The sequence below is a fragment of the Rhinolophus hipposideros genome (assembly GCF_964194185.1).
Source record: "Rhinolophus hipposideros genome assembly, chromosome: 12".
Taxonomy (NCBI): Eukaryota; Metazoa; Chordata; class Mammalia; order Chiroptera; family Rhinolophidae; genus Rhinolophus; species Rhinolophus hipposideros.
In genome coordinates, this window is record NC_138058.1 from 15,646,358 (window position 1) to 15,668,466 (window position 22,109).

The 22,109-nt window shown below is 39.0% G+C and overlaps 1 protein-coding gene across 1 annotated transcript in view; it reads right to left on the reverse strand.

Annotated features, from left to right (window-relative positions):
• Nucleotides 1–22,109, reverse strand: part of DNAH6 (dynein axonemal heavy chain 6) — a 248,391-nt gene that overhangs the window by 98,505 nt on the left and 127,777 nt on the right. Inside the window, exons 44-48 of the mRNA XM_081069736.1 lie at nt 21,850–21,923; nt 19,934–20,088; nt 12,801–13,032; nt 3,541–3,693; nt 1,401–1,541 (exon numbers count right to left, since the gene is read on the reverse strand). Coding sequence (XP_080925862.1) covers nt 1,401–1,541; nt 3,541–3,693; nt 12,801–13,032; nt 19,934–20,088; nt 21,850–21,923 — 755 coding nt within the window. The remainder of the gene's footprint in view (nt 1–1,400; nt 1,542–3,540; nt 3,694–12,800; nt 13,033–19,933; nt 20,089–21,849; nt 21,924–22,109) is intronic.

Here is a 22,109-nt window from a genome sequence, read left to right on the forward strand (position 1 = left end):
ACTTCAAATTCATGACAACTAGCTTGAGTGAGTTCTCATGCAGTCTATTAGTGCTTCTACATTTTCTAATACATCCCTAATGTACTCTCCTAAGTGTTTTACACCCTATACACTTTCTCAGACTGTTAACACTTCCTCTTTCCTCTTCATTCCCAGTTGATGACCTCACTTCCCACATCACTGAAAAAAAAAAAGGCAGTGGAAATAGAACTTCAATGAACTCTCACCTCCACATCTTCCCATCTACCTGCATCTGTGCTCATATACTCTACTTTCCTTCCTGTTGCTCTGGGGCTAAGTTGTGCATGCTCCCTGCCTAGGTCAGCACCTTTGCTGAGGACTTGATCCCATCCCTTCTTGTAGATTCAAAGACATTGGTCCAACAATGCTTAACTCTGTCTGCTGTACCATCAATATATTTCTTTTTTTTGGGATCATTTCCATCAGCATACACATGTGCTGTTTGTGTTTCCCACTTAAAAATACTTTTCTCTTCACCTACCATAACCCTGTGTTGCCCATCTACTGGTATTCCTTTGGGGCAAAATTTCTTGAAGGTGTTGCCTATACAGTAGGCTTATCTGGGGAGATAGGAATAAATTTCAAGACCTCCATGAATGCCTAAAACTGTGGATACTGCTGGACCTTATATGTACTGTTTTTTTCCTATACATACACACCTTTTCACTTAAAGGAAGAGCTTTGTAGGTTTTTTTTTTTTTTTGGCATATCCAAACTGCCTGCGTCACTACTATTATGCTTTGGGGCCATTATTAAGTAAAATAAGAGTTACTTGAACACAAACACTGTGATACCTCCATAGTTGATTTGATAACTGAGACTAAGTCACTAATGGGCAGGTAGCATATACAGCTGGGATATGCTGGACAAAGGGATGATTCACATCCCAGGCAGGACAGAACGGGATGATGTGAGACTTCACGATGCTACTCAGAATGGCATGCAACTTAAAACTTACAAATTACTTACTTCTGGAATTTTCCATTTAATATTTTTAGACTGAGGTTGACTGTGGGTAACTGAAACCATGGAAAGTGAAACCGCAGATGGGGTCGGGCGGGGGCGCTACTGTGCTCACTGTCTCTGATTCTTCTCCCTTGTTCTCTCTTCAACATTTTCTCCCATCATGCCACTGATACAGCCCTTGTCAAGATCACTGTTCACTTGTGCATTGCTAAACTCAATAATCTGCTCTTCTTTTATAAATTTTGTTTTGCCTTTCTTTGATTGTTGTTGTTGTCGTCCCTTGTATGTGAATAAATCCCTACTGGGATTTAAAGCTAATGCAAGTACCCTTAAGTTATTCTTGGACAATGTGTTACGCCTTTAAAATCAGGCAAGTCTAATTTCTCAAAGAGATATCCTGGGAAGTCACCAACCTGGACAAACCAATCAATGGTGCAGCAGTTCACTAGGGAGGGAAACATCCGGCATCGGGACCGGAAGGCCTCCCCCACAGGGCTCATGCAGAGAACAATGTGCAGCTTCTGACGGACTCTGTTGATAAAGTATTGAAACACCTGACAAAAAGAAAGATATTTTTCAGTTTAAAAGAATGATGAAACAACAATGAAAATAAGTGTTGGCTAATGCATCTGAGTCTACCAATAATAATTGAAATACATTAGTGTAGTAAATGTGTAAATTGTTCTGTTGATCGTCTATTCCCACCTCTTTTTCTCATGCAGCCTGGAAAGATTAAAAATGACATTTTGCAGACTCCTTTGCTCCTAAAGTGCTGGATGTGATGTAGACCCTCCTTATCAGTGTATTTAAGGAGACCTCTTGAACAAAGTAGAGAGAGGTATTCATATAAGGTTTTGCTCTGGGGGAGAGGACCGTTGGTAGAGGACCAGGGTACAGGGCAACCAGTTTTGCAGGTGCAGAATCTGACAGAAGTGGCATGGACCTGGAGCCAGTATCCCCGGATGTGGCTCCTGTTGGAGGAGGTCACTGAGAGGATGTGACCACCCGTTGACCTATGAGCTAGACCAGGGGTGTCTGAACTGCGGCCTGCAGGCCAACTGCAGCCCATGATCCATTGTTAATTGGCCCACAGCAAATTCCAAAAATATATTTAGTTTACTTAAATAAACTAGGTGAGGCAATACATACTTCACCTTGAGTGAGTGGCCCGGCTGTTTGTGTATTTTACCGCATATGGCCCTTGGTGAAAAATGTTGAAAAACGTTTGGACACCCCTGAGCTAGACCCAGGCAACTGGAGACCTCTCACCCCCTAGTTTGTCTTTGGATTGTGTGTTCTGCCCGCCAGTCCCACAGTGGGAGTTGTTTCAAGGACACAGCCTTGAGAGAGAAATGTGTTGTTGAGACCATCTGGACAATATACATGACTGAACCCAGTTAAGGCCTCTTTATAAACTTTTAAGGTTCTGGTGGGCCGCTGTGGAGATCTACTCATTTTGTGGTCACCCAAGACCAGAGCCTTGGATGTAAGTTCCCTTGCTTATGAAACCTGCCACCTCCCAACCTGGAGTGGTCTCTCTCTTATTTTGGTCTGTCCTTCTCTTCTGTGTAGGGGGGCCAATTTCATATCCCTCCTCCCCCAGGGAACACCTAGTTTGATAGCCAACAGCTCCTTATTTCTTCTGCTTCCTGACAGAGTGGGGGTTGCATGGCTTTGGAGCTGGCTGCTGAAAGCATACCGATTGGGTTAGTGGCTTTCTGGCTTAGCAGGAATGATTGTGGCAGAGGTGCCAGCTTCCTTGAACATTGACTTCTGCAGTGTGCATTTCATATTTATTCCAAGGAACGTAGCCTGGAATCCCTTTCTTTGGCCCTCCCAATGATTCCGTGTCCCCTGAATAAACCCATTTCTGCTTACATTAGCTGAAGTCAATCTTGCTGTCTGTACCTATAATCCCTGATCTGGCTGTAGAGGAAATTCTCATGAAAGGACATAGAAGACTTGAGAAAGAATGGCCATAAAGTTAAAAACAAAAAAGGTGAAGAAAGAAGGGAAAGAGTGGGGCAGACAAATAGTAGCATATGGAACCTAGCACAGAATTTGGAGAAATGGAAGTGCACAGCAGCTGTGGAGAGAGAGAGACAGAGAGACAGAGAGACAGAGAGACAGAGAGACAGAGAGAGAGACAGAGAGAGAGACAGAGAATTCATTTCTGTTTAACTTGTACCATAACCTTGCTGATAGGCAAGGGAGTCAAAAATACTGGACTCCTCAGACAGGGCACTGAGAGTGTGTAAAATAAATTTGTGTTTAAAGAATGATAAAAGAAGCTGTCTAGTTTGGACAAGACTATGTCCTCCATGGGGGCTGTAGGGTTTCTGTTTTCTGCATTCCATGGACCTTGTTGGGAGTCTGGTGAACCAACACTTTGAATGCAGGAAATAAAGTACAGAGAATTACAAAGGAAACCAACTGTACTGAAAACAGAAATTCTATCCATGGACTCCTTAAGGGGACTGGTAGACCATTTTTAAAAAGGCTGAAACAAGTTTTTGTTTTACAAAGCCATATAACCATTTTCACACGTCCTACCTCATCTCTATTCCCCTCGGAAATTCCTGCTTCTTTTGCTCTTGGTCTGGTAGCTGCTAAAACCTGCTCCAGTTCATCCTTTTCAAATAAATTAGGCACTTCACCTGAGTTCAAGATGTTATTTATATCTTCTAGGAACTCTTCCACTACAATCTGTAGAAGAAAGCAGAATAATCATTATAACTCATTCAACCATTTTACATTTATTACATGTAAATTATAAAGGAAATATTTGATTAAAATTCACATTGAGTTAGTTTTATATTTATCTTATATGGCTATATTCTGTTTTGGGGGAAGTAAAATGGTCTAAAAATGTCAATTAAATCCATCTGGTCTGATGTATCATTTAAGGCTGCTGTTTCCTTGTTGATTTTCTGTCTGGAAGGTCCATCCATTGATGTCAGTGGGGTGTTAAAGTCCCTCCTATGACTGTATTACTGTCAATCTCTCCTTTCATGTCCATCAACCTTTGCTTTATATATTTAGGTGCTCCTATGTTGGGTGAATAAATGTTTATAAGGGTTATATCCTCTTGTTGGATTGATTCCTTTATCATTATGAAATGTCTTTCCTTCTTTCTTTTTTTAACAGAAATTCATCAACCTTCCTCATGACATTTTTTAAAATTATAAGTGCAGGTGTTAAAAGAATTCTGAACATACTTTTGAGACGACTAGCAGTCAGCCCCCACACAGCTTCAAAAATTAAATATTCATTGTACCTGCTACTTTAGACAATTTAAACTGAAAACTCTTTCCCTAAGCAAGATGGATAAAGCGTGCCATTTCTTTTTCCCAATTGAGATTTTTACTTTTTAGAAACACACATGCTTCTCCAGCTATCTGATACTTCTCACCATATTGTCATCTTATAAACCTGAATTCTATTTTGAGCACTCCAGGTTTGTGTTTAAATGACAGTGCCTTAAAAAAATTGTGCTGCAATTTTTCTCCTGTTACCGGAAAGATAATATCTGTACATACATTAAATATATTCTTAACAAATGCCTAACTCTTGTTTACCAGCTGAAATTCTTTTATTTAATGGGTGGGTATTTTCATTGTGATATTCAATCAAGACATTACCAAGAGTAGGAGACTGTTGATTTAAGACAAGTTTGAGATCCATTAAAATTAATTGTTGTATGTTTGTCCATACATGTATGTTTGGCTTCTTCTGGTGGCTGCAGAAGCCTCATATTTTCTTGGGACATCATTAGATGTCTTAGCTCTTGAAGTATAACTTTAATGCTATGTGAATTTTGCCATTTTGCTAACACTGGTATGTTCCGTGCATTCACCATTCCACTGGAATTACTTATTCCATTCATATTAATTTTGGTTACAAATTCATATTAATTTTGGTAACTGATGGAGGAGCTTCTGGGTGTTCAGGTTCACAGTCTACTTTCAAGCTATATATTTTGTTTTCATAATTTGTCTATGGAGATGACCATCTTTTCCTGAATCCCAATGCAGCTGTCCTTCTTTTGAATCTTATTATATCTTTATTTTAAAGTCTATCTTGTCTGATGTAAGTATTGCTACCCCAGCGTTTTTTCATTTCCTTTTGTATGAAATATCTTTTCCCATCCCTTTCAGTCTGTGTGCCTTTCAATATGAAATGAGTCTCTTGTAGACAGCATATGTATGGGTCTTGTTTTCTTATCCATTCAGCACCCTGTGTGTTTCGATTGGAGCATTTAATCCACTTACATTTAAAGTGAGTATTGATAGATACATAGTTATTGCCATTTTACTCTTCATATTTATGTGGGTTTTTTGTTTTTTCCTTAAATAAGTCCCTCTAACATTTCCTGTCATACTGGTTTGGTTGTGATGAACTTCTTTAGCTTTTTCTTGTCTGGGAAACTTTATAACTCCAGTTTTAAATGATTGCCTTACTGGGTAGAGTAGTCTTGGTTGTAAGTTCTTGCTTTTCATCATTTTGAATATTTCAAGCCAATCCTTGCCTGCAACGTTTCTGTTGAGAAATCAGCTGACAATGTTAAGGGAGTTCCCTTGTAGGTAACAACTGCCTTCCTCACGATGCTTTTAAGATTCTCTCTTTGTCTTTAAACTCTGGCATTTTAATTATGACATGTCTTGGTGTTGACCTCTTTGGGTTCATCTTGTTTGAAACTTTCTGTGCTTCTTGAACTTGTATGTCTCTTTCCTTCACCAGGTTAGGAATGTTTTCCATCATTATTTCTTTTTTTCCTCTTTTTTAAAAAGATTTTATTGGGGAAGGGGAACAGGACTTTATTGGGGAACAGTGTGTACTTCCAGGCCTTTTTACCAAGTCAAGTTGTTGTCCTTTCAATCTTAGTTGTGGAGGGTGCCATTCAGTTTCAAGTTGTTGTCCTTTCAGTCTTAGTTGTGGAGGGAGCAGCTCAGCTCCAGGTCCAGTTGCCGTTTTCTAGTTGCAGGGGGCACAGACAACCATCCCTTGCGGGAGTCGGACCGACAACCTTGTGGTTGAGAGGACGCATTCCAACCAACTGAGCCATCTGGGAGCTCAGCGGTAGTTCAGCTCAAGGTGCCCATGTTCAATCTTAGTTGAAGGGGGCGCTGCTCACCATCCCTTGCGAGAGTCGAGGAATCGAACTGGCAACCTTGTGGATGAGAGGATGTGCTCCAATCAACTGAGCCATCAGGGAGCTCAGTGGCAGCTCAGCTCAAGGTGCCGTGTTCAATCTTAGTTGCAGGGGTCGGAGCCCACCATCCCTTGCTGGACTCAGGAGTTGAACCAGCAACTTTGTGGTTGAGAGCCCACTGGCCCATGTGGGAATTGAACCGGCAGCCTTCGGAGTTAGGAGCATGGAGCTCTAACTGCCTTAGCCACTAGGCCGGCCTCCCATCATTATTTCTTCAAATAGGTTCTCAATTCCTTGCTCTCTCTCTTCTCTTTCTGGTACCCCTCTGATGTGAATGTTGTTCTCCTTTTGGTACCCCGATCATGTGAATGTTGGTATAGAGATCCCTTAAACTATGTTGTTTCAGAAATCCCTTAAACTATCCTCATTTTTCTTGGATTATTTTTTATTTTGCTGGTTTGTTTGGGTATTTTCTACTATCTTGTCTTCCATATTGCTGATTTGATCCTCTGCTGGCCTGCTGCCACTGAAAGAGGCTTTGGTGGTATGCAGGCCAATGCCAGCTGCCTCTGCTAAAAGAGTATCTGGTGGTGCATGGGACAAAGCCAGCTGCCTGCCACTGAAAGAGTTTCTGGAGGTGCATGAGTTGGGTGGGACGGGGTCTCAGAGAGTCATCACAGTGGGGAGATTGGTGTTCACCAATAGGGGCAGATTCAGATTTGGCTGTGTGGGGGGAGAGCTTAACACAGGGAAGATGGCAGCTGCGAGCTGGCTGTGTGGGAGGAATGCTTAACATAGGGACAGTGGCGGTTGTCCCTCAGCCCTTGTCCTGAAACCACACCACTTAATTTCTCCCTGTGTGTATCTGGTGCCCCCCAAACCACTGTCTCTCTGCCAGAGCATAGGGTGAGTGCCTGTGAGTGAGTGAGTCTTGCACAGCTCTTTTAAGAGGATGCCTGGGTTTCCAGCAGCCTTCTGTCTCACCTGGATGGATGGAACCCCTGCTGATTTTCATGGCCAGACATTGTGGGGGCTTCTCTTCCCAGCACTAGTGCTCTGGGCTGGGGAACCTAGTGTGGGGCTGGGACGCTTCACTCCTCATATGGGGACCTCTGCAGCTGAAATTCTCTACAGATTCTCAACCACCACACATAGGTGTGGAACCAGCCTGTTTTTCTTCTCTGCCCCTCCTATCAGTCTCAACATTGCTTCTGTAAATCTTTAGTTATAGGACTTTTACTCAGCTAGTCTTCAGATGGTTCTCCAGGTTGATTGTTCTACAGTTTATTTGTAATTTTGATGTGGTCATGGGAGGAGGTGAGCACAGCATTTACCTACTCCCCCATCTTGATTGGTATCCCCTAAAATACCCTATTTTAAACTGGTAACAACTTAACTTCAATAGCATTCCTAAATTTTATACTTTTTCTTTTCTTTCCCTTACATTTTAGGTTATTGATGTTACAATTTACATCTTTTTTATATTTCTATCCAATAACTGTTTTGTAATTATGGTTATTGTTGCTATATTTGTTTAACTCTTAAATTAGTACTATAAGTGAAATATTACCACCATTTTCAAATTAGATTCTAATTTTAACCATTTATTTACCATTACCAGTTAGATTTTGTATCGTTTTATGTTTTATAATATTAATTAGCATCCTTTTACTTCCACCCAAAGGACTTCCTATAACATCTTTTGTAAGCAGTAGTAGTGGTAATAAACTTCCTCAGCTTTTGTTTGTTCAAGAAAGTATCTCTACTTCATTTCAGAAAGACTGCTTTGACAGGTATAGAATTCTTCTTTGATAGTTTTTTTCCATCAATATTTTGACTATATCATCTGATTCTCAACTGGCCTGAAAAGTTTCTGTTAAAAATTCACTGATCACATTTGTAGGGTATCCAATGGACACTTGTCTTATTAGGGAGACCACTTCATGGATAGTGTAGGTGCCTGACCACTGCAGTGTACACCTGAAGCTGAATAATAATGAATGTCAACTATAATTATATATATATATATTTTTTTTTTCACAGGAAGTTGAGCACAGCTAGAGACAGTGGAAATGTAACGACTGTGTGTGATGACAGAGGGGTAGCAGATTGGGCGTTATCACTTTGTGAGGGGTATAAATGTCTAGCTATTACATTGTTTTGTACACCTGAAGCTAATAATAATTTAAAAAATTCACTCATTATCTTATGGGGGTTCCCTTGTATGTAACTTGTCTATTTTCTGTTGCTGCTTTAAAAGTTCTTTGTCTTTGACAATTCAGTTATAATGTGTCGCAATGTAGCCCTCTTTGGTTTCATCCTATTTGGAATCCTTTGGGCCTCATAAATCTGGATGCCCATTTCTCTACCCAGGTTTGGAAAGTTTTCAGCCATTATTGTTTTAAATAAACTTTCTGTTTCCTACTTTTTATCTTCTTCTTCTGGAATTCCCATAATGTGGACATTGTTCCTTTTCATTGTGCCCCATAAATCCTGTAGTCTTTCTTCACTCTTTTTCATTTTTCCTTTTAGCCTCCTCTGACAGGATAATTTCAAGTGTCTTGTATTGTTAAGTCATTGATTCTTTCTTCTACATGGTCAAATCTGCTTTTGAAGCTCTCTATTGAATTCTTCAGTTCAGTTATTGTATTTTGCAGCTCTAAGATTTTTTTAATTTTTTTTATTTCTTTATTGAATTTATCATTTTGTTCAGCATTATTTTCCTAATTTGTCTGTGTGGTCTTGAAGTTTACTAAACTTCTTTAAGATTATTGTTTTGCATTCTTTGTCTGACAGTTCATAGATCTCCACTTCTTTAAGTTTGGTTATTGGGACTTTATTAGTTTCCTTTGGTGGTGTCATGTTTACATTTTGTATGATTCTTGATTTCTGACATTGGTATTTGTGCGTTTGAGTAAACAGCCTCTTCTTTCAGACTTTATAGGTTCACTTTGGCAGAGACAGTTTTTCACCGGTCAACTCAGTTTGGATTTCTGGATGTGTCAATTGGTAATGTCCTTGAGCAGGTGGGGTTTACTATCAGGGTGTGTTTTAGGGTGAGTCCAATGCCTGAGCTCTGACGTCAGAGAGGGTGCCACTAGTTATATAGTACTGCTGACATGGTTTCCTGCCCAAGCAAGGCTATATATACGATGGCTCTATGGTTGTCTGGGTTCTCTGGTCAGCCTTCCTAGATGGTTGGGACTGCGTACATAGGCAGGGCAGCAGAATGGGCACCACAGCCTGCATTACTTATTTTTGGTGACCTGAATCAAGCAAGGCTGTGCACTGAATTTCCTGGACAGATGAAGCCACCATTTTTGCTCTGCAGATGGGGAAAGCTACAAGCTATGTTCTCTGCTGAAGTGTCACTGTAAGCAGAGCTGTTGGATGGACTATGCAGCTTCCTGCATGTTCTGGTTAGGTTTCCTGGTTGGGTGGGCTGCAGCTTATATTCAGCACCAGGTGGGGCTATGAATTAGTTTCCCAGTTTGCGTGGAGCAGGAGAACTATCTCCGAGGCCAAAAAGGCTCTCTGTTTATGGCAGGGGTGTCCAAACTTTTTTCAACGTTTTTTACCAAGGGCCACATGCAGTAAAATACACAAACAGCTGGGCCACTGACTCGAGGTGAAGTACGTATTGCCTCACCTGGTTTATTTAAGTAAACTAAATATATTTTTGGAATTTGCTGTGGGCCAATTAACAATAGATTGCGGGTTGCAGTTGGCCCACGGGCCGCAGTTTGGACACCCCTGATTTATGGTCTTGACTCAAACTGACTTGCACTCCAAGTTCCCTGGCTGAACAGGGCCACTGCCTTTGCTCTGTAGATGGTCAGGTCTGCCTGCCAGACTCTGTTGAAATGTTGCTGTACTGTGCAGCTTTCTAGGTGTTCTGGCCAGTCTTCCTCATTGTGCAGGGCAAGAAGGTATATTCAGCAGTAGGTGGGGCTATGAATTAGCTCACATGCCTGGATGGTATGGGATAGCTGGCTCAATCAGCCTCCCAGGTGTTCCTGGTCAGGCTTTCTAGCTGGGAAGGGCTGAGAGCTACACTTAGCAGTGGATAGGGCTATGCATTATTTCCCCTGCCTAGGAGGGACAGGGAAACTGTCTCCAAGGCTAGAAGGACTCTTAGTTTGTGGTCTTGACTCAAGCTAATCCACACCCCAAGTTCCCTGGCTGAACTGTGCCACTGGCTTTGCTCTGAACCTTTTGTATTCTCTGCTCAAGCATTGATGGGTTACACAGCTTTTCAGGTTTCTAGCCAGGTTTTCTGATTGGGCAGAGTCAGGAGCTACACTCAGCAATGGGCAAGGCTATAACTCAGCTACCCTGCTTGGGTAGGATGGGGGACACAGACCAGACTCCAAGGACAGAAAGGCTCTTTGAGGACCTCTAATCAGACAGACCTGTGCCCTGCTGAGTTTCCTGGTAAGACTGTGCCACTATTTTGGCTCTGCAGATGAGCAAAGCTGCTGGTTGGGACTACTACTTAGGCACTGTGGGCAGGAACTCAGTCTGCTAAGATCCAAGTCCTGATTGTTATGTCTCCCCACCCCCATCACAGTTCCAGTGGTCAAGCCCTGCAGATTCCCCTGTGATCCCCATGATACAAGACTGGAGTGAGACTCCCAAAACGTGACCCACAATTCTGGGTGATCTGGATGTTCGCGCTGGGCTCTCTTTTTCCACTGAAGGAACTGGAGCTCTTGTTGTGATGCTGTGCCAACCTGGGGGAGGAGCAATGTGGTCAGCATGTAGCCATTCCTCTTACCCTTCTAATGCCATCTGTCTTGGTCTCTGTGGAGAGAGAGAGATTCGGTCTCTCCTCCTCATTCTAGGATTCTTTTGGTGGTGTCTTGTCTATGAATAATTGTTAGTTTTTCTTGTGAGGGGGAGTGAAGTTGAGACCCACCTATATCACCATCATGGTGATGTCGCTGTCTATAATTTTGTCCTAATATTATTTTCCTGATATCGTTAGATTGTTTATCTGTATTCTCTTGTAGCTCTCTTAGGATCTTTAGAACAATTGTTTTAAATTATTTGTGGGGCAATTTGTGGATCTCCATTTCTTTGGGGCCATTATTGGAGGTTTATTGTATTCCTTTAGTGGAGTCATGTTTTCCTGGTTCTTAATGGTCCATGTAGCCTTACATAGGTGTCTGTACATTTGAAGAAGCAGACTTTATAGACTGACTTTGGTAAGGGAAGACTTTCCCCTGCAGGTGGAGGCCTGCTGGAGTATGCTGTAACCCCTGGTCTAGTGGTGCAAAATGCCAAGTTTAGGGGTGTGTGGTAGCACTGGGTCCAGGGGCATGTTATGTCTCCTTGGCTCAGGCCATGGGGGTCCACAGTATTGACAACTATGTATATTTTGGCTAGAACTGTAGGGGGTCCATAGCGGCTGCAAGGGCTATTGGCATCCCCAGTGGTGCCCCTAAGTCCAGTGGCTAGGGACCAGGGCGAGCATTGGTGGTGGACAGAGCCACTGAGGTGCATACACTTGACTGTGAGGCCTTTATCATTTGTAAAAAGTATTTACATACTCAGATGCATGTGACAGATATTGAAAATATTTTCCCCATTTTGTGGTTGTACTTAATCCCATTTATAGTGTTTTTAAAAGTAAAACGAATCTTAAGATATTTATGCATCAGATTTACTGTTTTTTTATTCCCTGGCTAATTTCTTTAAAGGTTTATTTTTTCCCTAATGTTAAAATATGGAAGTGTAGTCAGTGTAGAAAATCCTCTACAATAGAATAAATTCAAGATCAGTTAAAGTGGTTGCTGTAGACATAGAGGTAAATTCTATTTTAATTTTAAAGTTAATTTAACCTTAAAACATAGCCGTTATTTTTCTTTTTTCTTGAGTAAAGCCTGTTTTCCTAATTGAGTTCAGTTAGGGAATTTCTTTCTTTCTTTCTTCCCTCCCTCCCTCCCTCCCTCCCTCCCTCCCTCCCTCCCTCTTTTTCTTTCTTTCTTTCTTTCTTTCTTTCTTTCTTTCTTTCTTTCTTTCTTTCTTTCTTTCTTTCTTTCTTTCTTTCTTCCTTCCTTCCTTCCTTCCTTCCTTCCTTCCTTCCTTCCTTCCTTCCTTCCTTCCTTCCTTCCTTCCTTCCTTTCTTTCTTTCTTTCAAGATTCAATTCTCTCTCTCTTTTTAAAAAAACTTTTATTTATTTTAAGTGTGTTTTTCCAGGACCCATCAGCTCCCAGTCAAGTAGTTGTTTCAATCTAGTTGTGGAGGGCGCAGCTCACAGTGGCCCATGTGGGGATCGAACCAGCAACCTTGTTGTTAAGAGCACTGGGCTCTAACCAACTGAGCTAACTGGCTGTCCCCAGGAATTACTTTCTTATATTCACCTCTACAGAAATAGTTTATTACCTTCTGCTATCTATGTCCATCCCCTCAAAGAAATGTTAAAACCTCTCATCCCTAAACTTTGATCATATTTATTTAGTTAGAATTTAAAGGGGGAAACAGTAGTTGGTAAAATAAATAAAAATGTGTTATAAAACACTTTTATAAGGTCCCAAAAATCTCTTTATCAGTGGACACAAGTGCCTGAACTACATTATACAAACTATTCAAGCACAGACATGATTGTAACACTCATACTTTTCCTGATCCTTACACTTTGATTAATGAACTATGTACCTGTGTGTCCGTGAAGAGGAAAACCATATCCTTGTCATCCACACCAGCTTGTTTGTACAACTTCCTCAGGTCTTCGTGAAAACTGTCATAATTATATCCCCGAGTCAGTTCAATCTGTAGACATTTGTAACCACATATGTGGGCGGCAAGTCTGGTAAGAGACTGCTTGCCGGTGCCTCCTACTCCAACGAGCAGGGCATTGCCTCTTTCCTGACGAATCATGCGGGCAATTCTGCAGGAAGCAAATCAGAGAAAGATTTATTTCAAGTGTACAGATGTGGCTTCTGCTCAGAGAACCTGCCCCATTGTGGAAGGCTGGTGGCTAGCGGAGTGTCATCCTTGAGCAAATGGCCACAGGAAAGACCAGGGTATGTTTGAGATTCATGTTTGGGAGAGAAGCGCTGCTGGCCTTTTCCTTATATCCATCTCTTCCACATTTCCTATATGCGATTAGACTTGGTCATGCAAATTTAGAGTAAAGTTTCTCTTCTTCAAAGTGTGAAGGATTCTTTCTTTCTTTATTTTTATTAAAATGTATTGGGAGTGATAATGGTTCATAAAATTACGTAGGTTTCCAGAGTATAATTCCATAATACATCATCTATATATCACAGTTTGTGATCAGCACCCAGAGTCAGTTCTCAAAGAGTGAAGGATTTTGTCAGAAACCCTGACTGGTCTAGGCAACTACTTATGTTAACCATTATATTGGCAAGCCCAGGTCTCCAAGCAGAAAAATGACTAGACCTACGAAAAGACATTGCAGCTCAGAAGGAGAGATCAATAGAAAAAAAATCTAAAATGGATTTACTATAAGATATCGACAAAATTTTAGAAAATTTCTGATTTATGTTAACAACAAGTATTTAAACATCATTGTAATCATAATATTAAAGTAAGCTCACAGAAAGGGAAAAAAAAGTCCGAGTTTAGGAAAAACTGATTTGAGATGGAAAAATCTGACTACCAAATCAAAAACCTCAGTGGAAAATGGGTCTTACAAATAGGATACCATAGAAAATTGAATAGGTGACATAGAAGACAAACTCTAGAAATTTGCCCAGAACTCAGAGAAAAAATATAATGGTACTTAAATGCCAAGAAAAAGTGGAAAATAAGGAGGACAAATCTGGGAGAAACAAATGGGATCCCAGAGGATCACAACAGGAATTGCAGAAGGAGAGACAAAATAAAACTGATACAACAGTGACTGAAATAATAGAAAAAAACCCTCACTGCTGAGCCCACATATCTGAAAATGTCACTGAGGATCAGGAAAAGAGAAACCAAAGAGGAGTGGCAAAACACTAAATATTTTCTAAGAGATATATAAATATAAATAAAACATGTTTGTGTAAGTGTAGGCATGTATGCATATGAGGTCGGACAATTAAGTTCGTGAACTCATGCTAGAAAAAGTGTTGCATACCTCACTGCTGAATATCGCTATGGTCACCTTCGAAGTACTCCCCTTGGGAAGCTATGTACTGATGCCAGCACCTAGTCCACCATTCAAAGCAATTTTGGAAGTCTTTTTCTGGAATGGCCATCAGAGCTGTTGTCGTATTACTCTTGATGTCCTGAATGTGATCAAAATGTCTTCTTTCAATATTTCCTTTATCTTTGGGGAAAGAAAGAAGTCATTGGGGGCCGGATCAGGTGAATAGGAAGGGTGTTCCAATGCAGTTATTTGTTTACTGGCTAAAAACTTCCTCATAGACAATGCCGTGTTTGCTGGTGCATTGTTGTGATGTAAGAGCCATGAGTTGTTGGCGAAAAGTTCAGGTTGTTTTTGTCTAACTTTTTCACTGAGTCTTTTCAGCACTTCCAAATGGTAAACTTGGTTAACTGTTTGTCCAGTTGGTAGAAATTTATAATGGATAATCCCTCTGATATCAGAAAAGGTTAGCAACATCTTTGCAACAAGTTTGCGAACTTAATTGTCAGACCTCATACATTTATGTATATATATATATGTGCATATATGTATCTATTTCAGACATGTAGACATATATATACATACATACATATATACATACATACATACATATATATAGTAGAAATATATATTTTAGCTGAGAAGTTTGTGAACATCTAAAAAGCAGATATAATAGATTACTCCCAAAGGGACAAATAATTTTAGACTGACCCAAGTCATCTATTTTACAAGATGGCATTCCATAAGACAATGGTTACAGAAGGAAAGATATCATGTTATTGTTCAGAGAGTAAGCCATCTACCAACCCTTCCTAAAAGATTCCTTGAAGATATATAGAGAAGTATGAATAAAATTTAAAAACTCAAGAAGGGGAAAAGGATGTCAGTATAAAAGTGAACAGTATATATGAGATTCAAGTCCATATACTACTATTAAGATGATAAAAAGGTAAGGAGAATGCCAATAAATTCTTCAATAAATTCTTCTTAAAAAGAAGAATTTTTACAAATGTAAAAATAATTTTCTATTTTAAAAAATTATCATCACCATTATCTAAAATCTCAGATTGAGTCATCAGAAAGTAGAAAATCATGGGAGAAATGTAAAAGCAGGTTTAATTTTTCTCTCTCTCTCTCTGGAAATGATCATCTATCTATCTATCTATATTTCATTTTATTCATGATGCTAATAATTGGAGAAAACAGAGTTCAAATATTTGAAAAGGGTAATGACTTTCTTATTATTTTTAATTAGGAAAGTAAAACATGGTCATTATAAGCAATGGGAGAAAACCACTGGTACCCCTTTAACCACTTGTGAGTTCCATCATGAGGGCCTGGATGCTGTCCTGCTCTCCGTGGGAACAGTGCACATTGCACACAGTGGGGGCTTCATACATCAAACTGTTAAATCAATTTATGTCTGTTGAGTTGTATGTGTGTGTTTACAAAATGGAATTAAACTCTAGATCACATTTTGTTTATGATTGTTTTGCTAAATAATGCATGTTGGACATTCTCATGCTAGTTAATAAAGCAATAAATAAACCAAAATTTATTTAGCTAGTTCCCTAGTGATGGATATTTAATTTTCTTTATATTTTTGTTATATCAACAATCAAAATATTAAAAAGGAACAACTTTATAGATGCAAATAGAATTCTTTCCGATTGAGAGAGAGAAAGAGAGAAAGAAAAAACAAAAGAGGTTGCATTAAAAACAAATAGATAATAAATTAGGGTAGCATAAATGTGGATGTTAAATCCATGTTTTAAAATAATATTTAATTTTACAGGATTGTGGAGGCAAATATAAGTGTTAAAGGCATAATGTTTAACTATATTTGCCATAATATAATTTTGTAAAAAAATATGTGCTTATATATTTGAAAGCAGCACACAATTTTAAGAGTAGTTGTCTCTTGGTGAGGAGGTGGAATTATGAGTAATATTTTTTCTAAATATTCTGTAGTGAGTGTGTTTAGCACATAATCAGAAAAATAATCACTATTTTTTAAAATAAAAAAGATATATTTCTGCTTTGTAGGAAATATAAAGATGCCTTCCTTATGCAGTAGTTCTATCATTAAGAAGATCTTGGTAATATGAATTTTTATAAATAAAATTATGTAAAAAAAGGAGAAAAGCATGTCTTCTTGTTTTAACAATCTCTGAAATTCAGTATGCTTTTATCAAACCATCTATATTGAAGTAATCAACTTCTAGAAACCTTAAGTAAGAACTTTGAGTTAGAGAATGTTGATTCAATAGTTCTATGTGTCATCATCTTTGGTGGTGGGGCTAGGAGCTGTGTAGTCTTGGCATAGAATTAGTCTACAAGGATGTATTCTGAAAAGTGCTCCTCCAGGACAAAGCATAGACTCCTAGGTCATTATTCAGGATCTTTTAAAACAAGAATGAAACATTCAAACTTGTTTCCTCCAGCTGTGCACCTTCTCCTGCCCCTCAGGCGTCTGTTCTTTCCCAGCCCTGACTGCCTTGATGACACTGCTGTGTCTAGAACAGCAGAACAATGGTGTGGGGGCCAAACCTTGCCTGATGACTGTTGCTGTTGTTGTTTTTTAAATTTTTTATGGCTTATGAGCTGAGAATTATTTTTAGATTTTTAAATGGTTGACAAAAAAATCAAAAGACGAGTAATATTTTATATGAGAAAATCATATGACATTCTCATATTAGTGTCCATAAATAAAGTTTTATTGGAACACAGCCAAGCTCATTCATTCACTTTTGGAAGGTGGCCGCTTTTGTGTTAGAATGGCAGTATTGGGTAGTTGTGACAGGGACTGCGTGATCTACAGAGCGTAAAATAAAATATTTACCTTCTGGCTCTTTACAAAACAAGGTCCTCAACAACTTTCCCTCACATCTTTTGCCAACTCCTCCTCTGCAGTAAAGAAGACCCACAAGCATCATTTCCATTGCTATCCCTCTATTGCAATGCATCTCTAACAGAAGACACACCAGATCATGTTTGCTTATTTCTCTTCAGCTACCTATGTGTATGCAAAATTGAGGCTGAATATACATATAATAATGTTTCATTTTGTTTTCCATAATGCACTTGTACTTTATGTTACTCTTTCCTTATTTCATTTACATTATAGTTATTTGCTATTTCCATGTGAGATTATTGGAAACAAATGATTTGTCCACTCTGCTTTCCAGTGTTATTTTACATAGATCAATGGATAGAAAACTCTCCCCATTTAAGAATCCTCCAAAGTTACATTATCTCTCCTGTCGTAGGAGGATATGGCTCTTCTAAGTAGTGGTTTATATTTTAATAGAAAGATCCATTCTACCGTTCCTGCAGTGTGGTGACAACTTTGGGGATATTGTAATAGATAAACTGCCTGGTTCAAATTGCCCTTTGAAAGCATAGGACTGAAGAAATATTTTTTTTTCTCAGTTGGGAAGTCTTTTGTCCAGTTATCCTCTGGGAAAAAAAAACAAACTAAAATGTCATCAACAAATAGAAATGTAGTATCTGCTAAATTACCGAATATTTAGTAACTGCTTCATAACTCATGTTCATAATGAAGCCCTGCTCATCAGCAGGGTGTTTGAAAGCTCTTATGACAAGTGGAAATTTATTTCCTCTAATTCCTAACTACCGATCCTCTCTAGGAAAAAAAGAGAACACTCTACATTGTTATTCACCTGGCAGTCCTTGTTGTATTTGAAAACCAAATCTCCTCCATTCTACAAATGGTTTTTAATTTCCCCCGGTAATATTTTAAGCAAACCTCGAGTAGCCTGGTGATTCCCTTTCACAAAAGTAGGAAGGATTATAAATACTATTATGTTGACTTTGCCTATAGTCTGGTTTACTCTCCAGGAAGTTTCTCAGACCAGCATTAGTGCCATTATTTTTTTTCTTTTCAGGCTTAGGGTCTGCCTGAGCTATGGGAATAAAAGTTGTTAGGAGATAGTGTGTGGGTATGTTGGCAGGGGGATTGATAGGAAGCAAGTGGTATTTTGACAAACCAATGATAAACTATTGTGTTATAACACATGAAAATAGCAGAAGTATAGGAGAGGTGAAAGACTTGATTTGCTTATGATTTACTGAAAAAATCCTGGGGATTTAATGTCAGTCTTAACAAGGTCCAATATTAAAATGTAGTTGACAAGGGAAGAAAACAAAGCCATTAAGATCTTGTTATGGTAGTAGACCATGGGAAATCCTGTCTTTACACATGTTTTACTCTGCTTATTCCACCGAATATTATATCGAATCCGGGTATCACATTTTAAGTGGAACATTGAAAAATTATAAATTGCTCAGTATGTCGACAGGTGGAAATAATCTCTAACAGGCAATAGTAAAAGACCTGGGATCATTACACCTGGAGAAGATAAAGATAACAGGAGCCTGGTAATCATTTTCAAATATTTGGAGGGCTGTCATGAAAAAAAGTAGATCTATTTTGGGTGGAGATCCCTGCAGCAGAGTTAGAGTCCAAGCACTGGATGCGATCCCCAGCCTGCCACTCACTAGTGAGAGGACTTTAGACAGTTTACCTAGTCTCTCTGTGGCACATGACATTGTCCAAATATGGCTGCAATACTGTTTTTGGTCCTTGCTCTTTGACTCTACCGAGAGATATAGTCTCTGTGAAACTGGGTGGTTTCACAGAAGTGATGCTATGTGACTTCCAAGGCTAACTTGTGAAAGGCCATTGGGCTTCTGCGTGGCTGTCTCTTGGGGCATGAGTCTTTGGAGCCCTGAGCCAGCATGGAAGAAGCCTGGACATGCTCATGCTGCCATGCTGGAGAGAGATGTGGAGTCCGCATGGAGGCAGAGATGTGTCAGCTGCTCCAGGTGCTGTCTGCCTGCAACTGTGTGAGAGACCCCAAGAGAGGACCGCTGGGAGCCGTGAGAGACAATAAAAAAAAATGAAGCCACTAAGTATTACAGTGGCTTATTATATAGCAACAGGCCACTGAACATTCTCTGAGATTTATTTGTAGAGAGATTAAGATAGTGAGCCACAGAGAGGCGTTATCACAGTTAAATGGGATACTCCTATATCGTGGCTTTATATTCACATTGAGTACCATTATTATCACTGCTCGGCAGGGTGAAACTGGTAGCAGAAGTCACAGCGAGCAGATTTTGACTTACCCTTGAAGGGTCATTTTGACACGGAATTGTCCAATAGGACATGAACCACTTTAAAAAGTGGTGTGTGCTCCAAGGACTGTAAATATTCAGGCTGGATATCTAGGTGACAGAGATGTCTCTTTAGAGGATACTTGCAATAGGTAAGAGTCAGACTCACAAGCAGATGGAATCTATGCTCCTTGCATTCAACCCGTTTTGCTATAATCTTGAAACCCTCTTTCCTTAGGCATGCATAGAATCAGCCTTGTTATACTGTACATGTATCTCTGGGAACACCTTAGATTGTTTTTTGTAACGATTCAAGACATTTAAAACAAAAACAATCTGTTAAGGTTTAGCAAAGATAATAACCCCTGAGATTCCACAGAAAATTAATGCATATATTTAAAATATATAAAAAATAACTTCTAAATTATAGCAAGATTTGTTATAGACCTTCATCCATCTAGCAATTTATTTAAAGAGTTTTACACAACTGGATCCTTACCTTTTTATACAAAACAAATTAGATGAATACATTATTGGGCACCTTAGAGCACTATACCTTGAAACATGTTCTATAGCATCCTGGAAGAACACCAACTTTACTTCTTTGGGATTTATGAGGTTATAATCATCAAGATAGTCCTGTAGAACATTTGCGATTTTCTCCATGTCAGGCAGGTCAACATAAATCCGATCACTCCTATCTGTTCCAAACTATAAGATGATTTATGGGAGAAGAACCAAGATGGATCAATTCTGATATAGAAATATGTATGTAACATACATGACCTTAGGAGGGAACATTACATTTTACCTATGTTGCCATTTATTTAACCATTTTCATAAATATATATCCCTTCATCCATGCATATATATGTTACAAGAGACGAAAGAAAGTCAGATTTTTGTGGTTAACCAAAAATCCATTTCATTTAATTTCTTCAAGTGATACATTGGAATTTCAGTTTTATTTGCAATAATATTCTTACAGGAGGAGCTCAAAAATAGGCTTTAAATCAAAAATTTTTTTTTCACTATATCTTACTCTGGTTTCATAATTTTGCTCTTAGGCTGTTGTCATCACAAAAGCTAAATGGGTTGAAAATTATGAATGGCAGACTGTTATAAAAAATCATGCCAGAATTATATATAGTTTTACACAGCAGTCATCTAATTAAATAAATCACTGAGAATAAAATGTGGCGCAAACTATGGGAACTGAGGTCTTGTTTGGACTTCTGGATGAGGTCTTTTCTTTACTGTAGCAACTGCCCTGGGGGCATTTTCATTTGGAACCTCTGACTAAAATAGATGTAGGCAGTGCAAGAAAAGTTCAACTGCTTCTTTCCTTTCCTTTATTCCCCCTGCTTGATGATAATGTTATTGGAAAAACACAGGAAACACAATAAACATCAGAAAATAAATTTTGGACTCTGAAAAAAAAAGAAAATGGAGGAAGAAGGTGGGGAAAAGTTTTTTTTTGGGGGACTTTGTATTTAGTAATACATTTAAATAGCTCTATTTTACACAAATTTTCTCTTTTTATGTTTGTCAAGGGTTAGCAGAGTAGTGAGGCATTGTATACATACAATAGAAAAATGAGTTCATTCATTTGTTTAAACAGCATTGATCGAGAGCCTGCTGTATACCTGGCTCTGTGCAGGAAGCTGGGGATTTAGGGTCAACAAAACAGATAGGGCTCTTCCCTCCTGCAGACACTAGGAATGTGCAACCCACACAAGAGTCAACTTGTAAAACATGATGACTGTGAGCAAAGGCAGGGTGGTTAGATGGAAGACTTATTCTAGGCAGGTCCACAGGGCAAAATTAGGGCCCGTGTGTAGATGCTGTTGGGGGGGTGGCAAACTTGAGGAACTTAATACAAGGAAATTTTTACTACTAAGTAGAGCTACCCTACAATGAAGAGGGCAGCACTGCTAACTAATGGGCTTCCCATTACTGGAAGCATTTGAGCAGAGGCTGCCCAGGTACACAGAGTATAAAAGGGGAGTCCAGTCCTGAGTTGAGACCAAATCTCCCTACAAATTGAATAGCTGATGGGTCTCTGATTCAAACTATTATCAAAATGAATGCAACTAGATCAGGAGTCAGCAATATTTTTCCCTAAAGGGCCAGAGAGTAAATATTTTAGTCTTTACAGGCCATATAGGCTCTGTTACTACTCCTCTACTCAGACTTGTAATGTGAAAGTAACCACATAAATAGTATACAGTCAAATGGAATGGGCGTTACTGTGTTCCTATAGAACTTTATTTACAAAAATGGGCAGTGGGCAGATTTGGCCTATGGGCCATAGTTTGTTGACACTTCGTCTAGATCTTTAATCTTCACTGGTACAAAGTTCTTGTAGAATATAAACTTGAACTTTGTAATCTTCAAAGGATTATGTTTATAACTGTAATATTTATATAATTATAATCTTCAAATGTAGTCAAGTCAGTACAACATACTTGCCTTAATGAAATCTCCAAATATGATGGGCTTTGTTAAAAAATATTCTACATCAATTGCAATTCCAAAATGTTTGTCTATTCAAAAAAAAAACAAAATCAATTTTAATATACTAAGATGAATGCAGTATTTTAATAATAAATATACAGAATAATATTAGCTATTACTTTACTTAGAAGCCTTAATTTGTATATGAAACTGAGAGAAAGCCACATTAACCATACAACTTTAGTTTAGTTGATAATCGCCCAGATTTAAGATTA